The sequence below is a fragment of the Pieris brassicae genome, chromosome Z, assembly GCF_905147105.1.
Source record: "Pieris brassicae chromosome Z, ilPieBrab1.1, whole genome shotgun sequence".
Taxonomy (NCBI): Eukaryota; Metazoa; Arthropoda; class Insecta; order Lepidoptera; family Pieridae; genus Pieris; species Pieris brassicae.
In genome coordinates, this window is record NC_059680.1 from 2225059 (window position 1) to 2244438 (window position 19380).

General features: G+C 38.1%; 1 protein-coding gene across 3 annotated transcripts in view; it reads left to right on the top strand.

Annotated features, from left to right (window-relative positions):
* The first annotated feature begins 5333 nt into the window (after positions 1 to 5333).
* Positions 5334 to 19380, top strand: part of LOC123718432 (guanylate kinase-associated protein mars-like) — a 31948-nt gene continuing 17901 nt past the window's right edge. The window contains exon 1 of one of the 3 annotated variants that reach the window (XM_045674913.1): positions 5334 to 5717. In XM_045674913.1, the coding sequence (XP_045530869.1) occupies positions 5656 to 5717 (62 nt within the window). In that variant the 5' untranslated portion in view covers positions 5334 to 5655. Of the gene's footprint in view, positions 5718 to 11776; positions 12014 to 19380 lie in introns of those variants that run through there. The other 2 variants (XM_045674914.1, XM_045674915.1) reach the window with 2 other exon arrangements.

Genomic DNA, 19380 nt, shown 5'->3' on the forward strand with positions numbered 1-19380 from the left:
CTCACCTGGGAGACATAGAACTCAGGCAAGAAAGTCACAAAGGTGAACTATATACACACCTAAAAGGAACAAGGAGCAGGAGGAGAAGAGGGTGCCCAGTAGGCAAACAGACAGCAGACTCGTCTGATGTTAAGTCATACCGCCGCATAGACAGTCACATTACCAGAGGGCTCTTAAGTGCGTTGTCGGTTAAGAATTGGTACGCTCCTTGAACTAAAAATTTCTGAACCAATTCGACCAGGGGATTCCATGTCGAATTGGTTATTGGGTATCGGAAATACTTCAGTCGGCAACTGATTCCATATAGTTCAAAAACGCTCTCTAACATTTTAATTAAAAAAATGGCGAAACTGTGTTTTTATAATGTGGCAAATCTTACGACCCCACAGTTAAATAGTAGTTTAATAATTACTCGTGAGTCAGTTATAATTAAACTTTGGTTTTAACAATTCGTTCCAATGAATGATTTTAGAAGTCAGTTTCGTGTCTGAATGAGTGATGTGATGATGTGATTTTGGATATTTTGTTTCGTAAAGTTGCACTAACTTTAAGATGTGTATGTGGACCTGGTGGTAGGTCAGGGACCTGGGGGCTGGACAATGTCAAGTAATGTAAATTCTTGGTTTGGCAACTGCCTGGGCCAATACCAACTTTAATTTAACGTAGTGTCGATAGTTATTAATTAGCACGTCAAAAAGCTTAAGATGTGTATCTGGACCTGGGGGTAGGTTAGGGACGAGGCCTGGGGCGAGTATAGTGTTTAATTAAAATTGTTGATTTGGAGACTGCACGTGTCTGTCTGCCAACTTTAATGCCTGAAAGTGTCGATATTGCATAGGCTATTTATTCTGAATTAGTTTTAAAAATGGCGTACTTTTAATCGAGATACAAGATGATTTAGAAGCAATGGAAAAGTTTAAAGAAATTCAAGGTCTTGTGAAGTTTCAAAGTTAATTTAAACTTATGGTTAAGTATGTTTAGTAAAGTATGCTCAATAAAGTATTCCTAATTTTATTATATATCTTAGCTTAGAGTACATTAAATCATATAACTAAAAAAGGCATTTCATTGCAATGACTCTGGGCAATCCAGTATTCTTGCTTTTACTGCCAGCATGCTGTTAGGACTCCACCGCACGTGTCTCACCAGACATACAGCTCGCTTGGGCATCGTGGCGTAGAAACGATCCACCAATGTATTAATTAAACCAATAGGTTAGGTGTTCAAAAATATATCACTAAACCATAGACCGCAAATCATTCCATTCTATAGATAACATCTGACATTCAACGGTTATAGAATATTGAACAAATCCGACTTGGGGTCCCTCAAAGAGCGTACCAATTCTTAAACGACACTTGGGAGCCCTTTGCCTTGGTCCATGGTTGGTATCACTTAACAACACGTGAGCTTCCTGCTTGTTTGTTCTAATAACAAAAAAAATGCATTTCAAAAATTGCATTTCGTACTGGAACCCTACCTAAGTTTCTAAATCCAAGAAACGGAGGACCAAGGACTAAGGAACACCTACGAATAGGACAGTTTTAGTGAAAGAGTTGTTTACAGAAAGTGTATACTCCTCCCCCAAAGGCCGGCATCGCATGGGTGTCCATGGGCTGCGATGACTGCCCTTTTTATTAATTCAGAATAAATTGCCTATGCTATCCTTATAGCCTGACAGTAGATTTGACAGTTGACAGATGACAATTTTTTATTGAGCAGAAAAACGACAAACATTAATTTATTAAGTAAAATTATCTGCGCTATATGATATAGGCAGTACATTGACAGTAACAGTGGACATTTGATATATGTCAAGCGTGAAGTTCAGTGGTGAGTGATGGAAGAACGCGTTGCCAAAACAGCAGCTATACGGCTTGTGAAGATAACTTGTACGTTTATTTTTATTATTAATAATAATGAATCGTTTATTTGCAAAGTTGCAGGCATTGCTTGCCCAGAACGCGAGGGTTATAGCTTGCCTTGCGTGCCTGAACGGCAGTACAAATTCCTTTAAAACTTAGATACCCAATATGGACATTATGATAGCAGGCTTAGGGTGTCATGTTGCACCCACATGACACCCTAAGCCTGCTATCATATAAATGCTGCTGCTAAATATAGTACAATATTAAATGAGAGTAATATTAGGTCTCGTCCTCAGATTTCTGTAGCTTCATGATTGTCAATCTAATAGGCAAGTAAGTGATCAGCCTCCTGTGTCTCACGCCGTCGTGTTGGGTCTAAGGAAAACCGGTTTCCACACGATGCTTCCTTTCGTACGAGCGAGTGTTAAATGCGCACATAAACAGTCCATTGGTGCAAACCTTGGTTTTAAACCTCAGGGATGAGAATCGCACTCTGAAGCCACAATACCAAAACTGCTCACATTACTCTTAACCTACATAGCAAAAATAATTAAAAATTAATAAATAGAAAACAAAAAAACAATTTAAAAGGTCCCTGTGTTGGACCTTTAATGCTGGCATTTCCTTGTAATGCGATTATTCGTTGAGGAAGGCACCAGCTCTTAAGTCACCTTCCAGGCGCCAACTTAATTCTATAAGTAGCTGTGCACTTGCAATCCTATGGCCCAAGAGTCTCTACTCCAAAGGGAACGCAATCGAAGTTGGAGGAATGACTTATATTTGAGGGTAAAATATTTAATTTAGATTGATTCTTTCGAACAACAAATAACTTCACTTAAGCTTCAATTATTACGAACGGGTTCCAGGCATCTCAGTCAAAGTCAAAATCATTTATCCATATAGGTAATACAATGTAAACTTAAGATCGTCAAAAAATGAATACATATTAATGCTTCTAAATTTATATTTCCTGCCAGTTCTCAAATTAAGGGCGTAGAACGGAAGAGAAGTACTGGAAATAAACTCTCGGCCCAACCAAACGACTGCAAAGACTCCGACTGGTCGATTGAACAGTGTTTTATAGTTTTATAGATGACATCAATATCTACAAAGGACCTGGTGGACATAAGCTTTAGAATGTTATCATAAAGTTATGAGCAGGAAAGCCATGTAACCCAAGGTGTGGAGACCAATAAAGATTCCTATATGCTGCGGATGCTATTGGCAATAAGCGTTTTACAGTTTTATAGAAAACATCAATATCTACAAAGACCAGGACTTGACGGACATGAGCTTTAGAATATTATCATAAAGTTATGAGCAGGGAAACCATTTAACCCAAGGTGTGGAGACCAATAAAGATTCCTATATGCTGCGGCAACAGTTGACAATAAGTGTTCTACAGTTTTATGTAATACATAAATATCTACATAATATGTCTAACAAACATCTTGCTTACTGAATTCAGGATGGAACCCTAGAGCATGTTTTAGACTTCAAAGAGGAATTAATCGTAATTTTGTATGTTCATTATAACTCCGCAATCTGTGCCCCGATCTGATCTTTATATAAATATATTTGACTGCAAGATGAAGACTCTTTTTAAACGGCCGGAGGCTCACTCTAATACGTATTGTTCTTTAATACTTTTGAGTATTTTTGATGTCCTTTCGATTTGTTTAAAAAATCTTCTTTTAGATTTCGATTTGTGATTTGGAGACACTTTCCCGTGTCTCTTTTAAAATTTGGGGAGGGGACAGTATTGCCTAAGTCCAATTGAAGATTTTGGTACTCTTTCAGTAATTCCTGTGTCCCAGCTCTTCAATAACAAAGCTTTTTGTGCTCTCAATATTAAGATGTACATTTTAGTACTACAATAAAAAAAAAATGATTCGGTGTTGGCGCGTTGCCTAACACAGGTTACATGGGTCATAAGAACTACATTAAAGCATAAAATTTCGATATTTTAAGTCATATTTAGACGAATATTAATTTAGGTTAGCTAATTACGTAATAGCTTGAGACAGAAGGTCTCTAAAGTATGGATTAACTGAAGTACATCATATATATAACATATATCATTTCGTCTAAGTAAAATTTTGGTTGTATAGCATATCTGATTTAGAGATGTTTAAATATTTTACCGTCCGCCCAGAAATAGGCTGGAGTGAGTCAAGCTTGTTTCTATATTTACACTTGCGACACCCTTTTTTTAATATTGGCTAGCTGGCATGGCTTTTTATTATGAAACCATAAATAGAAAATTCTGAATTTTATATTTTGACTTTGACTTGAGGGCTTCCACAGTAAGACTCCATCGCGTTCGGTCTTGAGGCTCTTATTTCACCTCGCTCCAAGTCTTTCCGGCTCTCTTTGCCATGCTCATCAAGCGTATGTTTTAGTTATATAAAAATAACGTTGGACTGAAAAGTTACCGTCTCCTAACAGAGCGCCCAGCGATTACTGGTTGCGCCGTTGGGTTGCAGTGGTTATGCACATAAGCGAGTTTCAAATGAATCTTAAGGCAGCCGCGGGAGGCTATGCATCCCTTCAATATCCCTTCGGAAACAAAAGAAGGTCCGTACTGAACTCACAACCTGAGGGCAAGAGAAATGCTGAACGAGTCTGAGTTGGTGCAAGAACCACGCGATTTCGATGGCGCGATTACACGCGGAAGCTAAGACCCATAAGGGGCTGTAATTAATGATCAAACTCTACTTTTAAGGCCGGCAACTCATTAAAATGGTTTAATACAGGAAAGTGTGTTCCTAAATGTGTTACTAGGGTTTGAGTTTGGCAAATCTGGCGCGCGCTTTCGTAAGTTTGCTTACAAATTTCTCGTAAACTTGGAATCACATATGGACAAGATTCTTTTTGATAATAATCCCAAATAAGGATTTTAATAAAAATCAGTTGCACTACAACCTATTTAGCTCTGAGCTTCAGATTTCTGTATTTGTCTCATGATTGTCAATCTAATAAGCAAGTAAGTGATGTGTATCTTCTGTGCCCGACACGCCGTGGTCTTGGGTCTAAGGCAACATTTCCTCACGATGGTTTGAATCTCATGGATGAGTGTCGTACTAGACCGCTCTATCGCTTTTAATAGTCCGATTTTATTTCTTTAATAGAAATTGTAACTTGGGGCAGGTATTTAAAGTACATATTAGCGTCGGTATAACATTCATTTCAAAAGACCTTTAAGCCTGGACAATTTATAATAAAAAGGCATAGATATTTTATATTATTTGTCAAAGCGCTTAAAATAAACGCGAGTGCAATGAAACTATCCGTGATTCGTAGACTGAAAATAAAATAACTTGCATATCAATGCAGCCGCCATGTTTGTTTTGGGATTCTAAATTTGAACGTGGACGCGCCAGTCACGGCGCGTGTTCGAGCGGGCGTATTTGATTTTTAAAATAAATCAAATAATTTTTGTGTTACAGTTAATAAATCTTGCAAATTTTCCAAATAGAATTTCGGGTTCGAGACGGTGTATTCGATTTTTAAAATAAATCAAATAACTTTGTGTTATAGTGTATCTATGCAAAATTTAAAAATAGAATATGTCGGGTAGAGTGTCCTTATTCGATTTTTAAAACAAATATAATAATTTTGATGTTATAGTGTATCTTCGCAATTGTAGTATATAATTTGAAAATAGACCATAGACTATAGAGTGTCGAATGTACGTATAACCGTTTGTAAATAACAGTGTGGTTTTGTTTTTTAACACTGCTGGCCGAACGCGTTCCATTTTTGAATTAGTTTCGCGGTGTGAGTGATGACGATGGGGAAAAAGAAAAATGGAAAAGGCGGGAGTCGTTTTTTCCGTTGGATCAAAAGGTTTGTTTGTATTTTTAATATAAAAATATATGTTGTTTAATATTTTATTTAACTGAATTTTGCGTGTGTTTAACATTAATAATAAGCATGAACAATAATCTAGATGCGCTACAGAATAAGTTTCGGACTGAAAATTACTACGGAATATTCTTTGATTATGTTGCATTTTGCGTAAAAAGTTGGCCCAGTAGCTGAACCCTGAGTTTCACCAATGGGATTTTTTATGTACGCAATTGGGGCTGTGACAGTAAACACCGAGTGACACAGACGGCTCATCAGCAGTTTATAACATAAAACAAGGCAATCTTAGGCTGGCAATGCACTCGCGAGCCTTCTAACGTTGGGTATTTCCGAACCAATTCGACTTGGGGTCCTTCAAAGATCATAACAGTTCTTAAAAGGCTGACAACGCACTCGCGAACACTGGCATTTACAGTGTCCATGGGAGGTAGGTTTTTCAGAACCAATTCGACTTAGGGTCCTTCAAAGAGAGTACGAATTTTTAAAAGGCCAGCAGCTCACTCGCGAGCCCTCTGCCATTGAGAGAGTCCAAGGACTTACACTTAACATCAAGTGAACCTCCTGTCTCTTTGCCCCCTGTTTTATAAATAAGAGGGATTTATACCTCACAATATTCACTTGCCACTTGCCAATTGCTGGCTTGCAGGTGCAGATCCTCCTCCACTCTGTCCAACGGTACTTAGTGGCACTTGTCCCCTCCAACCACCGGCCCAATTTAAATCCTTACGAAAGATCCCCAAACCATAGGGCCCTATAATTTAGTCTTGGGTCAATGTACACCCAATATGCTGTATTTAAAAGTAACTCCATTTTGTGCCTATTTAGATAAGGCCAAGGCACAGCACACGAGCTGGCAACGCACTCGCGAGTCCTCTGATATTGAGAGTGTCCATTTGCGGTGGATATTTCCGATCCAATTCGACTAAGGGCCCTTCAATGGGATACTTTATTCAAGAAATGTGTTTACTTACGCTCGATTCTATACAATTTATGTTAAGATTGTCTAGAACCCAACCTACAAACTTATCCAAACACTCCAGGCGTGGCTATAACTGAAATATCAAAATAATACTCAGAGATCGAAATTTTGTACTATATTATATTTTGTATGTATGTTTGATACATGTTTGAAAATACCTCTCAAACCAAATGTACAAGAACTTTAATGTTTTAAAATCGACTTTAAAGGGTATTTGAAGCCCGTCCTAGGGGGAGCATTAAGTAAGGGCATAAATGGCTCTACAACTAGGCTGCAGATATCAGTCACAGATTTTGGTAATATTTGGGACTGTATATAATATTTCTTTATATATAATATATCTTAAGAAGTCGGTTGACGACCAAGCAGAGTCGAAGGATTATGGTGAACTAGGTTATGTGACTCGCGTAAGGCGTTCGTGGCCGTAAATGGCGGACGTCCATTTGCTACCGGTTGAGAATGTGTTCCGGTGACATAACTATAATAGAGCCGCTGTAAAGTGCCGTTTATTGATGTAGTTCGCCTAACTGCTAATAGATGGCGTGTTGACATTTTGAAACGCGCGTTATCCGCTGCGTGTCGAGCCCTCTGTCTCCTCGCACACTGCAACCTCAATCAAAGGCTTGACAATGATCATTCCAAGCCAAAGCAACCCCAGCTGAGCTGTGATTTCTTCTTAGGCTAACAGCGAGTTTTCATTCCAAAATAAACTTCGTATGTGACTGGGCAAGACGTGGACCTTTACTTCGTACTTCGCTCACTCCAGGCGATTGACCAGCCTAAGCCGAGGACCGAGTCTCGCAGAAGACGCCCTTGCGCTAGTCGTGGGAAAATTTCATTTCCAGCAGAGTTACGCTCGCCAAAAGTGCCCGAGCAATCAACAGCCAGATTCCAGAAAAAAAACTTTGTTTTACTCTGTAGTCTGGGGTGTGAGTTGAGCCGTTGAGTTCCCAGTAAAATGCGATCGCGACCCCCGGGACCTATGTTACGCGACTTTGCAGGAACTACTCGTGGTGGTCTTAATGTATTGCCCACCAGTCCCTGAATAGCAGAGACTCTGGTGTAGGTCAAGTTAATGTTTAACTACAACCCTAACAAGTTTCGAGGGCAGGGTATGCTCAAATGCATTTCTACTCGGATAAAAAATAAGTAAACCTGAAAAACAAACCAAGTTTTTTATTCTACTTAAATAATGAGGGTACTGAATAAAATTATTGCTACCAATATTAAGTAAAATTCAAACGAATAATACGACTAAACTTCGTAAAAGCTACAATTTTGTTTTGTTTTTGTATATTGGATTAATCCCACAATTTTCATATTCCCTGCTCCGTCTATATGCAGAGGACTGATGTGTTTCACTGACAAACTACGTTTTGTCATACCTTAATTAAAAATGATAACTTTAATTAATTTTTATATTGTATTATGTTAATTTGTATGACAGACTAGTCATGGCCTAGTGGCTTCAGCGTGCGACTCTCACCTTAGAGGTCGTAGAACCCCGGCTGTGCACCAATGGACTTTTAATGTGCAATTATCACTCGCTCATACGAAGAAAAACATCGTGAGGAAACCGGCTTGCCTTAGACCCAAGTCCACGGCGTGTGTCAAGCATAGAAGGCTGATCACCTACTTGCCTATAACACAAATTATCATGAAGCAGATACAGAAATCTGGGCCCGCTTCATGATAATTTGTGACCCGAAAAGGTTGTAGTGCTACTGATTTATTATATTTAAATTGAATGGATTTTTTAACTATTTAAACATTCACAAATTCAAGAATCCGCCAAAACATTGGTCTAGGCAAGATGAAGTCATACGGCCGCGGTCGACAACCGCGCATAACGTCATTTTTTTTAAATTCTGTAAATCGCACAATCAACCTAATAATCTAATAAGAACAGTCAATTATAAGTGTTGTCAAAAACTTTAATATGGCGTAACAATTTTTTTGCATACTGATGCAGAACGGTGCAGACCCGTGTCGGATCCGTCCGATCCGTTTTGATCGGTCGATAGATACAGGCTTCTTTCTTTTGATGCTTTTGTTACAGTCCTAACTGCTTCTAGGAGATATAAACTTGGTGATCAAAATACCACTGCCATTTCCGTGCATGGCAGTGGTGTCTTGTCTGACGATTGAATTATCCCTAGAAAACGGGAATATGCCAGACCCGCGCGGGATATTTAATTTCATTTCAAAATTTGGACGTCTGGCAAAGCTATCCAACACTCTATCCACTAAGAACTGCTCAGCCCTCCACACGCTCATAAAATGGTCCCTCGCGGTTCACGAACTATTAGATCCTTACGTTATCCCTGTTGAACATAGGCTATAGAATATAAAAAAAGTTGGTTGTTTAAAGTTACGATGTTGCCTAAGGTGTGAAAAAGTCCAATAAATGCTGCGAAAACTATTGACACTAAGTGTTCTACAGTTCTATAGAAGACAATATCTAATATGTCTAACTAAATTTTTTGCATTTAAAAGTCTATTTACCGAAAGCTTTAGGCTATAGGACATCGTGAAACTTATCGCCATAAGAATGATTACATACAATCAAACGAGCCATCTTATGGTAGCAATGTTCTGATGATGTAAGCTTAGTCTAGATTTACGTGATATCCATATCAATGGTTTGAAATTTCTATTAATACGGAAGAAATGGCAACCATCGCCTCGTGGCTGCGGTTTCTTTAGTAAAGGTATCTGTGTATCTTCTACCGCATTTACCATGGAGAGTGCTCAGAGGAGTTATTCGGATTAATACCTGCAGCTGAGTCTCATCATTGGGCGTCGAGGCAGAATACGAATTTTCACCCGTATCACCTTGACGTCCGTCGTTCCACAACTGAGCGTTATTGAGGGCAGTTTATGCCGTGAACTCAGCTGGTCACTGATGTATATTCGAACTAAAATAGTTAGTGTCCTTAAAGAAAAGAACGTACCATTTCTTAAAAGTCTCGCAAAGAACTTGCGAAGCCGCTGGCCTTGAGGGTGTTCATGGGCGGTGGTGTCTCTTAACTTTTAACAACTCCTGCCCATTGGCCCCGTTCTATAAAAGGTAGTTGTTCTATAAAAATCATCAGAGGCAGGTCAAAGAGTTTATTACATTAACCTTCATCAGTGAGGTTTTCAAAAAAATCGACTTGGGGTTCTACAAGAAAATTACCAATTCTTAAAAGGCCGGCAATAAGAGTCCATGGGTCCGCACATCAGGCAAACTGTACCCGTTACAATTTATTAAACGACATTTCTGAATGTAGCCATAAATATATTTTATTTGAGTTATAAGTATTTTAAAAAACCCGAGTTTAATTATTTAGATGATGTTTTGATTTGAGGAAATATTTCCGGCACTGCTAGGAGCTATACGCTGAGTCTATAAGTATGCCATCTGAAACATAAATAGTTTAAAAAAACCGTCCATGAGATCCATGTAATACCAAATCGGTAAATTCAATCTCTACTTAAGGGGCCTTAAGTTATTACGTAGTAAGCTAATCTAACATCTTAGAGTGACCACATCAATATTGAACACTAATTGTATTCTAAATGAAGCTCCTTTGTCTGCTAAAAGTGCCTAAGAGTTTTGATCGGTCAATAAGTGATGACAAAATTAAGAAACTTCGACCAGTTATAATTCTCAAACTATTGGATCAAAGTGAATGAAATTTGCAAACCGTGTTTATAAAATCCTTGCTTGTTTCCTGGTATTCGGCTTCTAATTTTATCCACAACGAAGATATAGGGGGGTTAAAAATGGTCGGAATTGCGTCGAGAAAAAGATGGTACTTTTACTTTAATATTTTAATGCGAATATCAAAGGCATAGTTAAAAGAGTTATAAAACCAAGTTTTACGTCTGTAATTGAAGCAAAATGATATCATTAATTGTCTATTGTAACGTATCCGCTCATTCATGACACTTAAGAGGTTTTAAGAACAATTGGAAATACACCTTAATCCAACTTAATAAAGACGATAATTTTATGAATTTTGTTACCTGCATTGTTACTCAAGCCGAGGACAAAAATCTTTTTTCTAACCTTTTAGGTCTGGGATTCTTGCGTATCTGTTTCATGAGGCAAGTAGGTTATCAGTCTTTCTATGGTATTACGACGGTTATTATTGAGATTTTTTTTAATTTAAAAACCAATACAATTTGGACGTATTTTTAGTTTATTTCGAATATATATGGTCTTTGACTGCTGCAATAGGTGATTAAAGTGGTCTGTTCAAAGGTAAAAAATGCCCATCTGTTTCGGAACTATCAACAACACGTGCCGTTCAATCAAGGGTTGTCCCCTCTTTGTATATTATAAAGTTTTTATAAGGTTGTAGGTAATCTCTGGATCTACTAAACCGTACTTAATAGAAAGCCACGTTACTAGGCTACCCGAAATTTATTATAAATTAATCTGAAATATCTGTCTCAGTAGTGAGGGATCAGTATCTTGTGCCTGACATGCAATTTCATCAAAGGCATGGCAATTTTCTCAGGTCTCGTTCGTATTAAATGCGCACATAGTCAGAACGTAAACATACATTTTCTTCTCATAATACGAGTTTTTATCTTAATGGATCATGCTGATAACAAAAAGTAATCATAGAAACTATTTTTTTTTACTTCGTGTCAACCCTAATTATAAGTCTGGAGTAACTGTCCCCTTCCTTCCACTTTCCAAATGCTTTAACATACATTGCTGGGATGGCGCGATTCGCTTCGCTGTTCGATTCTCTTGGATTCTTCTAAAACAATAAAAATAAAATAGTGGCGCTACAAACATTTAAGCCTGGGCCTTTTTTCTAAAACTATGACTGTCGTCGTAGTATTTTCATTTATTATTATTATAAACCAAATCCTTTTCAATAAAGCTATTTTAATATCTATTCCCGGTTATTTTATAGTGATATTATTTTACTTAACACGCAATGTACAGCGCGTGCTCGTTAACAGTTAATTCCAAACACGTCATTCAGTTGGAACGCCTACTACGACTCAGTTGTGCGCGAGAGTCCGCTAGGTGCCGTTCCGGAGCCACTATTCTTTATAATTTATACAAATGCTCAAAACTAGAAGTAGCTAATTGTGTTGGACTTCTTATACATTTTATTGATGTTTTAAGTAAAATTTATGAAGTTAAGCTAATCTATTGATATTTCTAGTATTACATAAATTGTGTTTTTTGAGTGCTGAAGCTACGAAACTCTTAATTAATATCAAACGGTGTAGTGTCGTCGACCTTTTAGTGTTGTGAATTGTTATGACAGAGCTATGCACGAAATGTGTAAGTACTGTTATTTAGTAATATTCCAACGCTATAAAAATTTATCTCGGGCTTGGATTTTTTAATTCTCGCAATAGGGCAGGTGTTGACTTCGGCGTCCGAATCTAATCCCTGAGGTTCACACCCCAGCTGTCCACCAATGGACTTTCTGTCTATGTGCACATTTAACACTCGCCCGTACGAAGGAAAACATTCTCCTATTATTTTTGATGAAGAAATTCCTACACTATTATTATTATAGTTATACTTATATATTATTATACTTAAGGTATTGCTGAAGAGGCCTGAACACTCAGCAAATGCTGGTTACAAAACCGAAGACAGGCTGAGGTCTACATAAGATGCAGCCTGGACATACAACGACTATTTATTTCCAGTTTAAATTATCGCGGAATATGTTTGAAAAGTATTAGAGTATCATATCATCAAAACGAAATTCCACCCGTATGACCTGGAAGTACTTCGTTCGATTCTCAGCGTTTTAAAATCAGTTTCTGTCGCGCACCACCACTATGTGGTAACAGCCTACTGAATTATTTCCGAACTGATTTAACTTAGGGTCCTTCAAAGAGCGTTCCAAGTGTCAAAAGGCCGACAACGCACTCGTGATCCCTCTGGCATTTAGACTGTCCATGTGGCGGTAGGTAGTTCCTAACCAAATCGACATTCGAAAGGCACTCACAAGGTATCACTTAACATCAGGTGAGCCAGGAGCTCGTTGCCTATAACAGGTCTAAAAAATCTATAGCGCTAGATAACCTTCATGGTGAGCTCACCTTCACGTACATACACTGACTTATACAGTATATACAGTTTACACCCGAATTAGGTGTATACTGTGGTGCTGTATAACTGTATAAGTCAGGGTTACTTAGTTAAATGTATTGAGAATACATTAAGATACCTTAATACTTAAACACATTTATATTTCTATCTCATTATTTTTCGGTTAAGTCCTTTTTTGGGAAAGGCCTTCTCCAAATCCAGCCATTTCTGTACTGTGTCTCTCTCTGACATGTATCAGCTGATTCCAAGGTTTATCTACCTTCTAAGTTGTCTTACTCTTTTTCGTTTATTGTACCTTGGACACCAGTTTAGTACTTTCTTTTTCCACTGTTCTGTTCACTTAAGAGTTGCCCCGCCCATTGCCACTTGAGTTTATTTACTTTTATTGTAACATCTGCTACCTTAGTTCTTCTTAAAGATGTATTCTCTATATTGTCTATTTTTTTCTTTCCCATCATACATATATTCCATAGATCATTGCCAATTTTATTAGTCATACATAAATAAATCATTTAACGTGCGAAACAGGGACGTTTGCCCACTGTTATTTAAAAAAAGTTTGATCTAGTTCTCCTTCTTAACACGGGCTGGATTGCGTGGTGTGGACATATCTATAGATTGGTTCAGATATTAAAATCTATTGCTTAAACGGAAAGAATTTAATTGGCACATTAATTTTTATGGAACTTTCGAAAATGACACGGTCAATTTGTTAATATCTAAATTCGTCTTGGCATGTTTTCTCTCACTAGATGGCGTTCGATATTGAATAGCAGGCGCTAGTATTACATGGATTTACTTTAAGAATATCTGTTTTATACGTAACCCCCTAACACCCTGATGATACAGGGCGGTAGGGGGCACGCTTTAAGATCCGGGTGTCAACCCCCACACCATGACACCACCCGAAGGGTTAAGCCCCTTGCACCGCATATAAGAGGGTGCAGCGGATGCCACGGGATGCTAGGACCCTGTACTGGTCCTACTTCAGCCTTGTTGATGATGATGGCGTTGAAACGCCACTTCGACAGCACTACAGACCATACCAACCCATTGGTGCCATTGTCGGAGGCCACGACACATTCTTATTCATTGTTCGCTCTTTCCAGTGATTTCTGTCCTGCTCTTAAGGTGATTGACCTCCCCGCGATGGCCCAGGCCGAGGTATAAATCACAGAAGACGATCTTGTGTGACTCGTGGGGAAAACTCGGAACCAGGCTGAGTTCCGCTCGCCAAAACAGACCGAGCTGAGCTACCAAGGCCCTTCAAACCAACAGCGTGATTCAATTTAAAAAAATCCGTTTCGGGCAATCTTGATCTGTAAACCTTGAATAATATACCTAAACAAGAGTGCAGAGCAGTGTTGGCCTTGCGGCTTCAGCGCTACTTCATTCCTGAATTCGTAGGTTTGATTCCCCGCTGTGCATCAATTTCTGTCTATGTGCGCATTTAACATTTGCTCAAACGGTGAAGGAAAACTTGGTGAGGAAATCGGCTTGCTTTAAACATCAACAGACGCCGTCTGGCACAGAAGGCTTATCACCTACTTGCCTATTAGATTAACAATCATGAAACAATACAGGCCAGCCCAGACTTAACTGAAATAAAGAGGTTAAGAAATCTTGAACAATAAAATCTCATGAGAAAATGCGAAAGTGTTATGTTACATTTATAACAACAATAGGTGAGAAACATTATAACTTTCAATGGGAAATTGAAGGCCGATATTAAATGACACACCCATGACGTCATATATATACATCTCGGAATATATAGCTTTGATAAGGAGGACATATTGTTGGTGATTATTATGCTTGAAAAAGTATCTCCTGATTGGCAACTTGAAACAAATAGTGGCGGTTGTTATAAGGATGTTCAAATGTTAAATGAAACACTGTTTGAAGCTGGGTGTCAACTTTCTTTAATCATTTAAAACATGAGCTTATAACTAAGATAAAATTAGGGGTAGTGGAGGTTCGAAGGGTTATTGAAGGGTTCTTAAAATATATAAGTGAAACTTCTGTTAACTATAAAGAGTATTAGTGTAGTCGATCTATTGAACATTATCAGAAATGAGAATGTTATATTGGTTATGAGTGTGGGAAAAATAAAGGGCTCATGTTGGCGTCAAGTCTGCGATAATTGCTAAAATTTGATTTGCGCTTCTAATTATTAACTAAAATCTATATTTGTTACTTAACTAATGTTAGGTTATATAACTCACGTCATGTAATAAAAACAAATCTAAATAATGCGTTATTTAAATTTTAATAGATTAACCTCGAATTGAAGTTCGGTTCTGTTTCTAGAACAAGGCAGTTAGGAGCTATTCATTAATAAAATAAATCATTGGCGCAATCTGTTTCATTTGTCAATCTAATAGGCAAGAAGGTGATCATCCTGTGCCACACGCCGTCGTGTTCTAAGGTAATCTGGTTTCCTCACGATGTTTTCTTTCGGACGAGCGAGTGTTAAATGTCTTAGAAGACCATTGATGAAGCTGGGGTTTGAAGCTCAGAGATGAGAGTCTTACGCTGGAGCCACTAGACCAACACTGCTCGTACTAGTAGCAAATAGTTGAAAAAAAGCCATTTTTTTTCTCTTTAGTTACGCCTATTTAAATATTCTTTAATTTGACGATACTTACATTGTTGTGTTCGTCCTTCAGACATAATCTACACTAAAATTAGAAAGGGGTAAGATTTGATATATAAAGGCTCCAAAACTGGACTGATTGGAAAAATTCTTTCACCACTAGAACCCTACGTAACCCCTGATGAAGGCTATAGTTTCAAAAAAGATATGGGTAGGAAAATTACTATGTAACCCAAGGTGAAAAAAACCAATAAAGATTCCTATATGATGCAGATTTATGATGAGTTTTATAGAAGACATCAATATCTAGATAGGACCTGATAGACATGACGGACAGGAAAGACGTGTAGCCCAAGGTGTGAAGACCAATAAAGATTCCTATATGCTGCGATAACTGTTGACAACTGAGCAGTGTACTACAGTTTTATAGAAGACATCAATATCTTCTGTTCAGTACCAGATGGCTAACAAGAACAGTTACAGAGAAAGACTTCAAACATTCTACGACCGAATTAGTGCTGGTAGAATCGATAAGCATTGTGAATAAGGAAGTAATTGACTAGTTAAGAATATAAATGTTTGACCGGTGATTTAATTAAGAATGGACGACAAATTGATCAAGTGATTTATTGGATTAAGACCTTGGATGTTAACTGAATCAATTGCTATAAGACATACCGCGCCCCAGGCTCAGGACAGAGTCAGCAGGAGAGCGGGACAAAACAATCTCGTGCAGAGCTCAGCTGGTCTTCACACCCACAGATCCAAAAAAAAAACAGAAAACCTGTACAATCTTATGGATCTGGGCCGCCGATTTCTATTTCGTGTTCCGAATGGTGGAAGGTTGTAGCGATATGTGGATGTAGGAAGGTGTTGCAGTTCCTCCAAGCTAAAGGGTCCTACTAGTATAACCAATGACTGGAATCAGATGTATATATGTGCAACGGGAAATACTTCGATAGCGCGTTTTGAGTTGTGACGTCATCGCAGTGATTTGTAATCGTAGATTGTAGGTTTCTGTGCCTGATTGGGTCTAATATATATACGATGTTTACACGCTAGTTTTAGAAAACTCCATTGGTGCCGGACGGACATACTAATGCTTATAAATACTTTTTAACAGTAAGGGGTAGCGAGAGAGTCAGAGGGTGCGTAGGTGGGACTAACCAGACCCCCGATCCCTCAGGCTGTCATGACTATCAAGATACCTGCCTACCTTAGACCATAGTAAATTTACCAAACTTAGAAATAGAAATGTCTGATTTACAGTAATGGTACTTCCTCGTTCGTGTCTAATGCTTTTGCGTGTGAACGAGCGATGACCAACGGGAGGTAGTGTTGTGCGAAAAGTTATCGATAAATTAGCCCTTATATATGTAATACTCAATATATACGATCTCTTTAGGTTGTTAAAAACCTTCCTTCCTCCACATGTCGCTAAAATCATTACGATGACGTCATACCTTAAAAAGCCTTTCATAATTGAAGTATTTCCCCTTGGCCATACAGACATTTCGATATTAGGGCTAGTGAGCCAATTATAAAAAGGCCAGCAACGCACTTGCGAGCCGTCTGGCATTGAGTGTCTATGGGCGGTATGTATTTCCAAAGCAGTACGACTTTGGGTACTTAAAAAGTGGTACCGATTCTTAAATGGCATTTGCGAATTGTTTTTTAATTTTCTATATACGTATGTATTCATTGCGGTGACCAGACCAGACGTTTTTAAATAAAAAAATACTGCAAAGTAGGCCCAAAGCCTAAATTGTCTAAAAAACGAATGAAGATATATGGTTGTTGTTTGTTTCTTTCCTAAAACTAAATCAAATCCAGCAATTAACGTCTATCGATATTTTATCACATCACTAATAACTGTAACGTCCATTCGTTATTGTTTCAATAATAACGGAATTTTTTATCTTTTACCGTAAGCTATCAGATATTGCTGACTTATCAAAGCATTTACGCTGAGTTATACTGCCGTATGCCAAAAACCAAAGACACCGCCTAGACCTAATCAGGGAAAATACATAGAACTCAGACCTAAAAGGTTGCAACATCATAACAACGCCATTAGACCCAATCAGGCAAAGGCTGATCACCTTGCCTTATGAAGCAGATACATAGGACTCAGAATCTGGCTTTACAGGCCTTTAATCTGTTTAGCCACGGCTATAGAGCCGTACCGAATCCATAGTGATTTACGCACTGTTTTCAAGGAAATTTTGCCACTGCTTGCTCCAAAGATTTTTAGGAGACTCAATGTCGCCGTGTCGTTTAGAGCAGTCCATGTCCTCTAAAACTGACCATTACGTGAGGTCTAAACGGTTGAGGTCTGGGCTAAGTGAGGACCAGTCTACAGCTCTTATATTATAAATACCGGAACGTTGGTTTCAAGCCAGGCTTGGGTAGTTCGTGCCTGGTGCAGATTCTGGCTGGAAAGTCCACGCTATATTTAAAAAAATGTATTGCCGAGAGGTTTCATAAACATGAGCCAAGAAGTGACGTTTTCACTCCTTTTTTTACAAAAATGTCGTTTTGTAACTCATTCATAAAACCCGCCCCACCAAAACATCACTGACACGTGTGAAATGGTTCAAAATCAAAAGAATTTTTTATAATAATATACGTGTTCCAAATTCAAAATAATTAAAAAGTAAAAAAAAAAGTTTTTATGTAACAGTATTTATGGCCAGACTAGTTATATTTGGGAATTTCTTAACAAAATATGTGTATTATTTATTTATGTATTAAAAAAATTAGTAAAAAAATTGTCTTGTCAGTCACGTGACACATAACGGTCATAGTTTAGTCGTGGTAGCGCGCCTCTGAATAATCTAATAAAAGTATAATCCTCACCACCTTGGAGTAATTTCGTCGGAGACTGTTATTGACTGAAATATGATATATGAAAGAATTAACACGAAAAGGCGGGTTAATAGAATTGCCTATTTTTAAAACGATTATTTAATTTATAACTCTATCACTAATAAATCTGATTTTTTTTTAGAATCATATCAAACAGCCCACTTTAATATTATTTTGAAGAGTAATTTCTATCTGCTGCTCATCTCTGAGCGTCCTGGTCAGCAAGGAAGCATCTAGATCGGGCGTTTCTACCGGTTTCTTTCTGTGTATAGTTTTGAGGATGACGAGTCTTTCACTTCATCGGTCCATCTGATTGGCGAACGGCCACATAATCTGTTGCCTCCTGTTACCAACCACGATCAGTTTCTCCAAGTTCTAATCGCCTCTGCCCATTGTATGGCCGGAATTAGATACAATTTTCTGTCGGCATATGGTAGACAGGCGAGTCCGTATGCAGATTTGGGTAATTTCTATAGTCTATAGCATAAACTTTGCTTATCTATGTTATACCGTCAAATTCCAGTACATTGGTCCAATATTTTCGTTTATCTTCCTTTTCAACCTTCTTCCTAGCCCCTGATGTCGAGAAGTTGAATAATCTCGAGATTCCCGTGGCAATGGAGACTGGTTTCGTGAGGTCCAGCATTTCTATTTGTACTGGCTACGTCCTTTAGGTCTCCAGGAGGACGTTATGAACATATAAACTTTTACTCTGTAACTTCCAATAGTGGATCTCATATAATGAGTTTTAGTTCAAAGGTTGCGCCAGTGCATACAAAACTATCGGGATCTATTGCCTGTCTGAAAGGGCCTACGACCAAATATGTTTCCTGTCCCGTGTTAAAGACTAGAGATGCTGGATCAAGAAACAAAGGCAGTATAATAGTTTTTTTTGTTTCCATTCCCACCACCCTGATCCTTTTCGCATATCCAAATTCGGCGATGTACTGGCTCTCATACTATTATAATATAGGGAGCACAGTCTGCATGATCAAGAATTTATAATTACGTTTGTAAGTTAGTGTCTAACACATTAATTTTGTGTAAGTATTAATTTTTTGCTTGATTTTGTTGCTTTTTGTGTTTTTAACAAATAGATATTCCTATATATAGATGA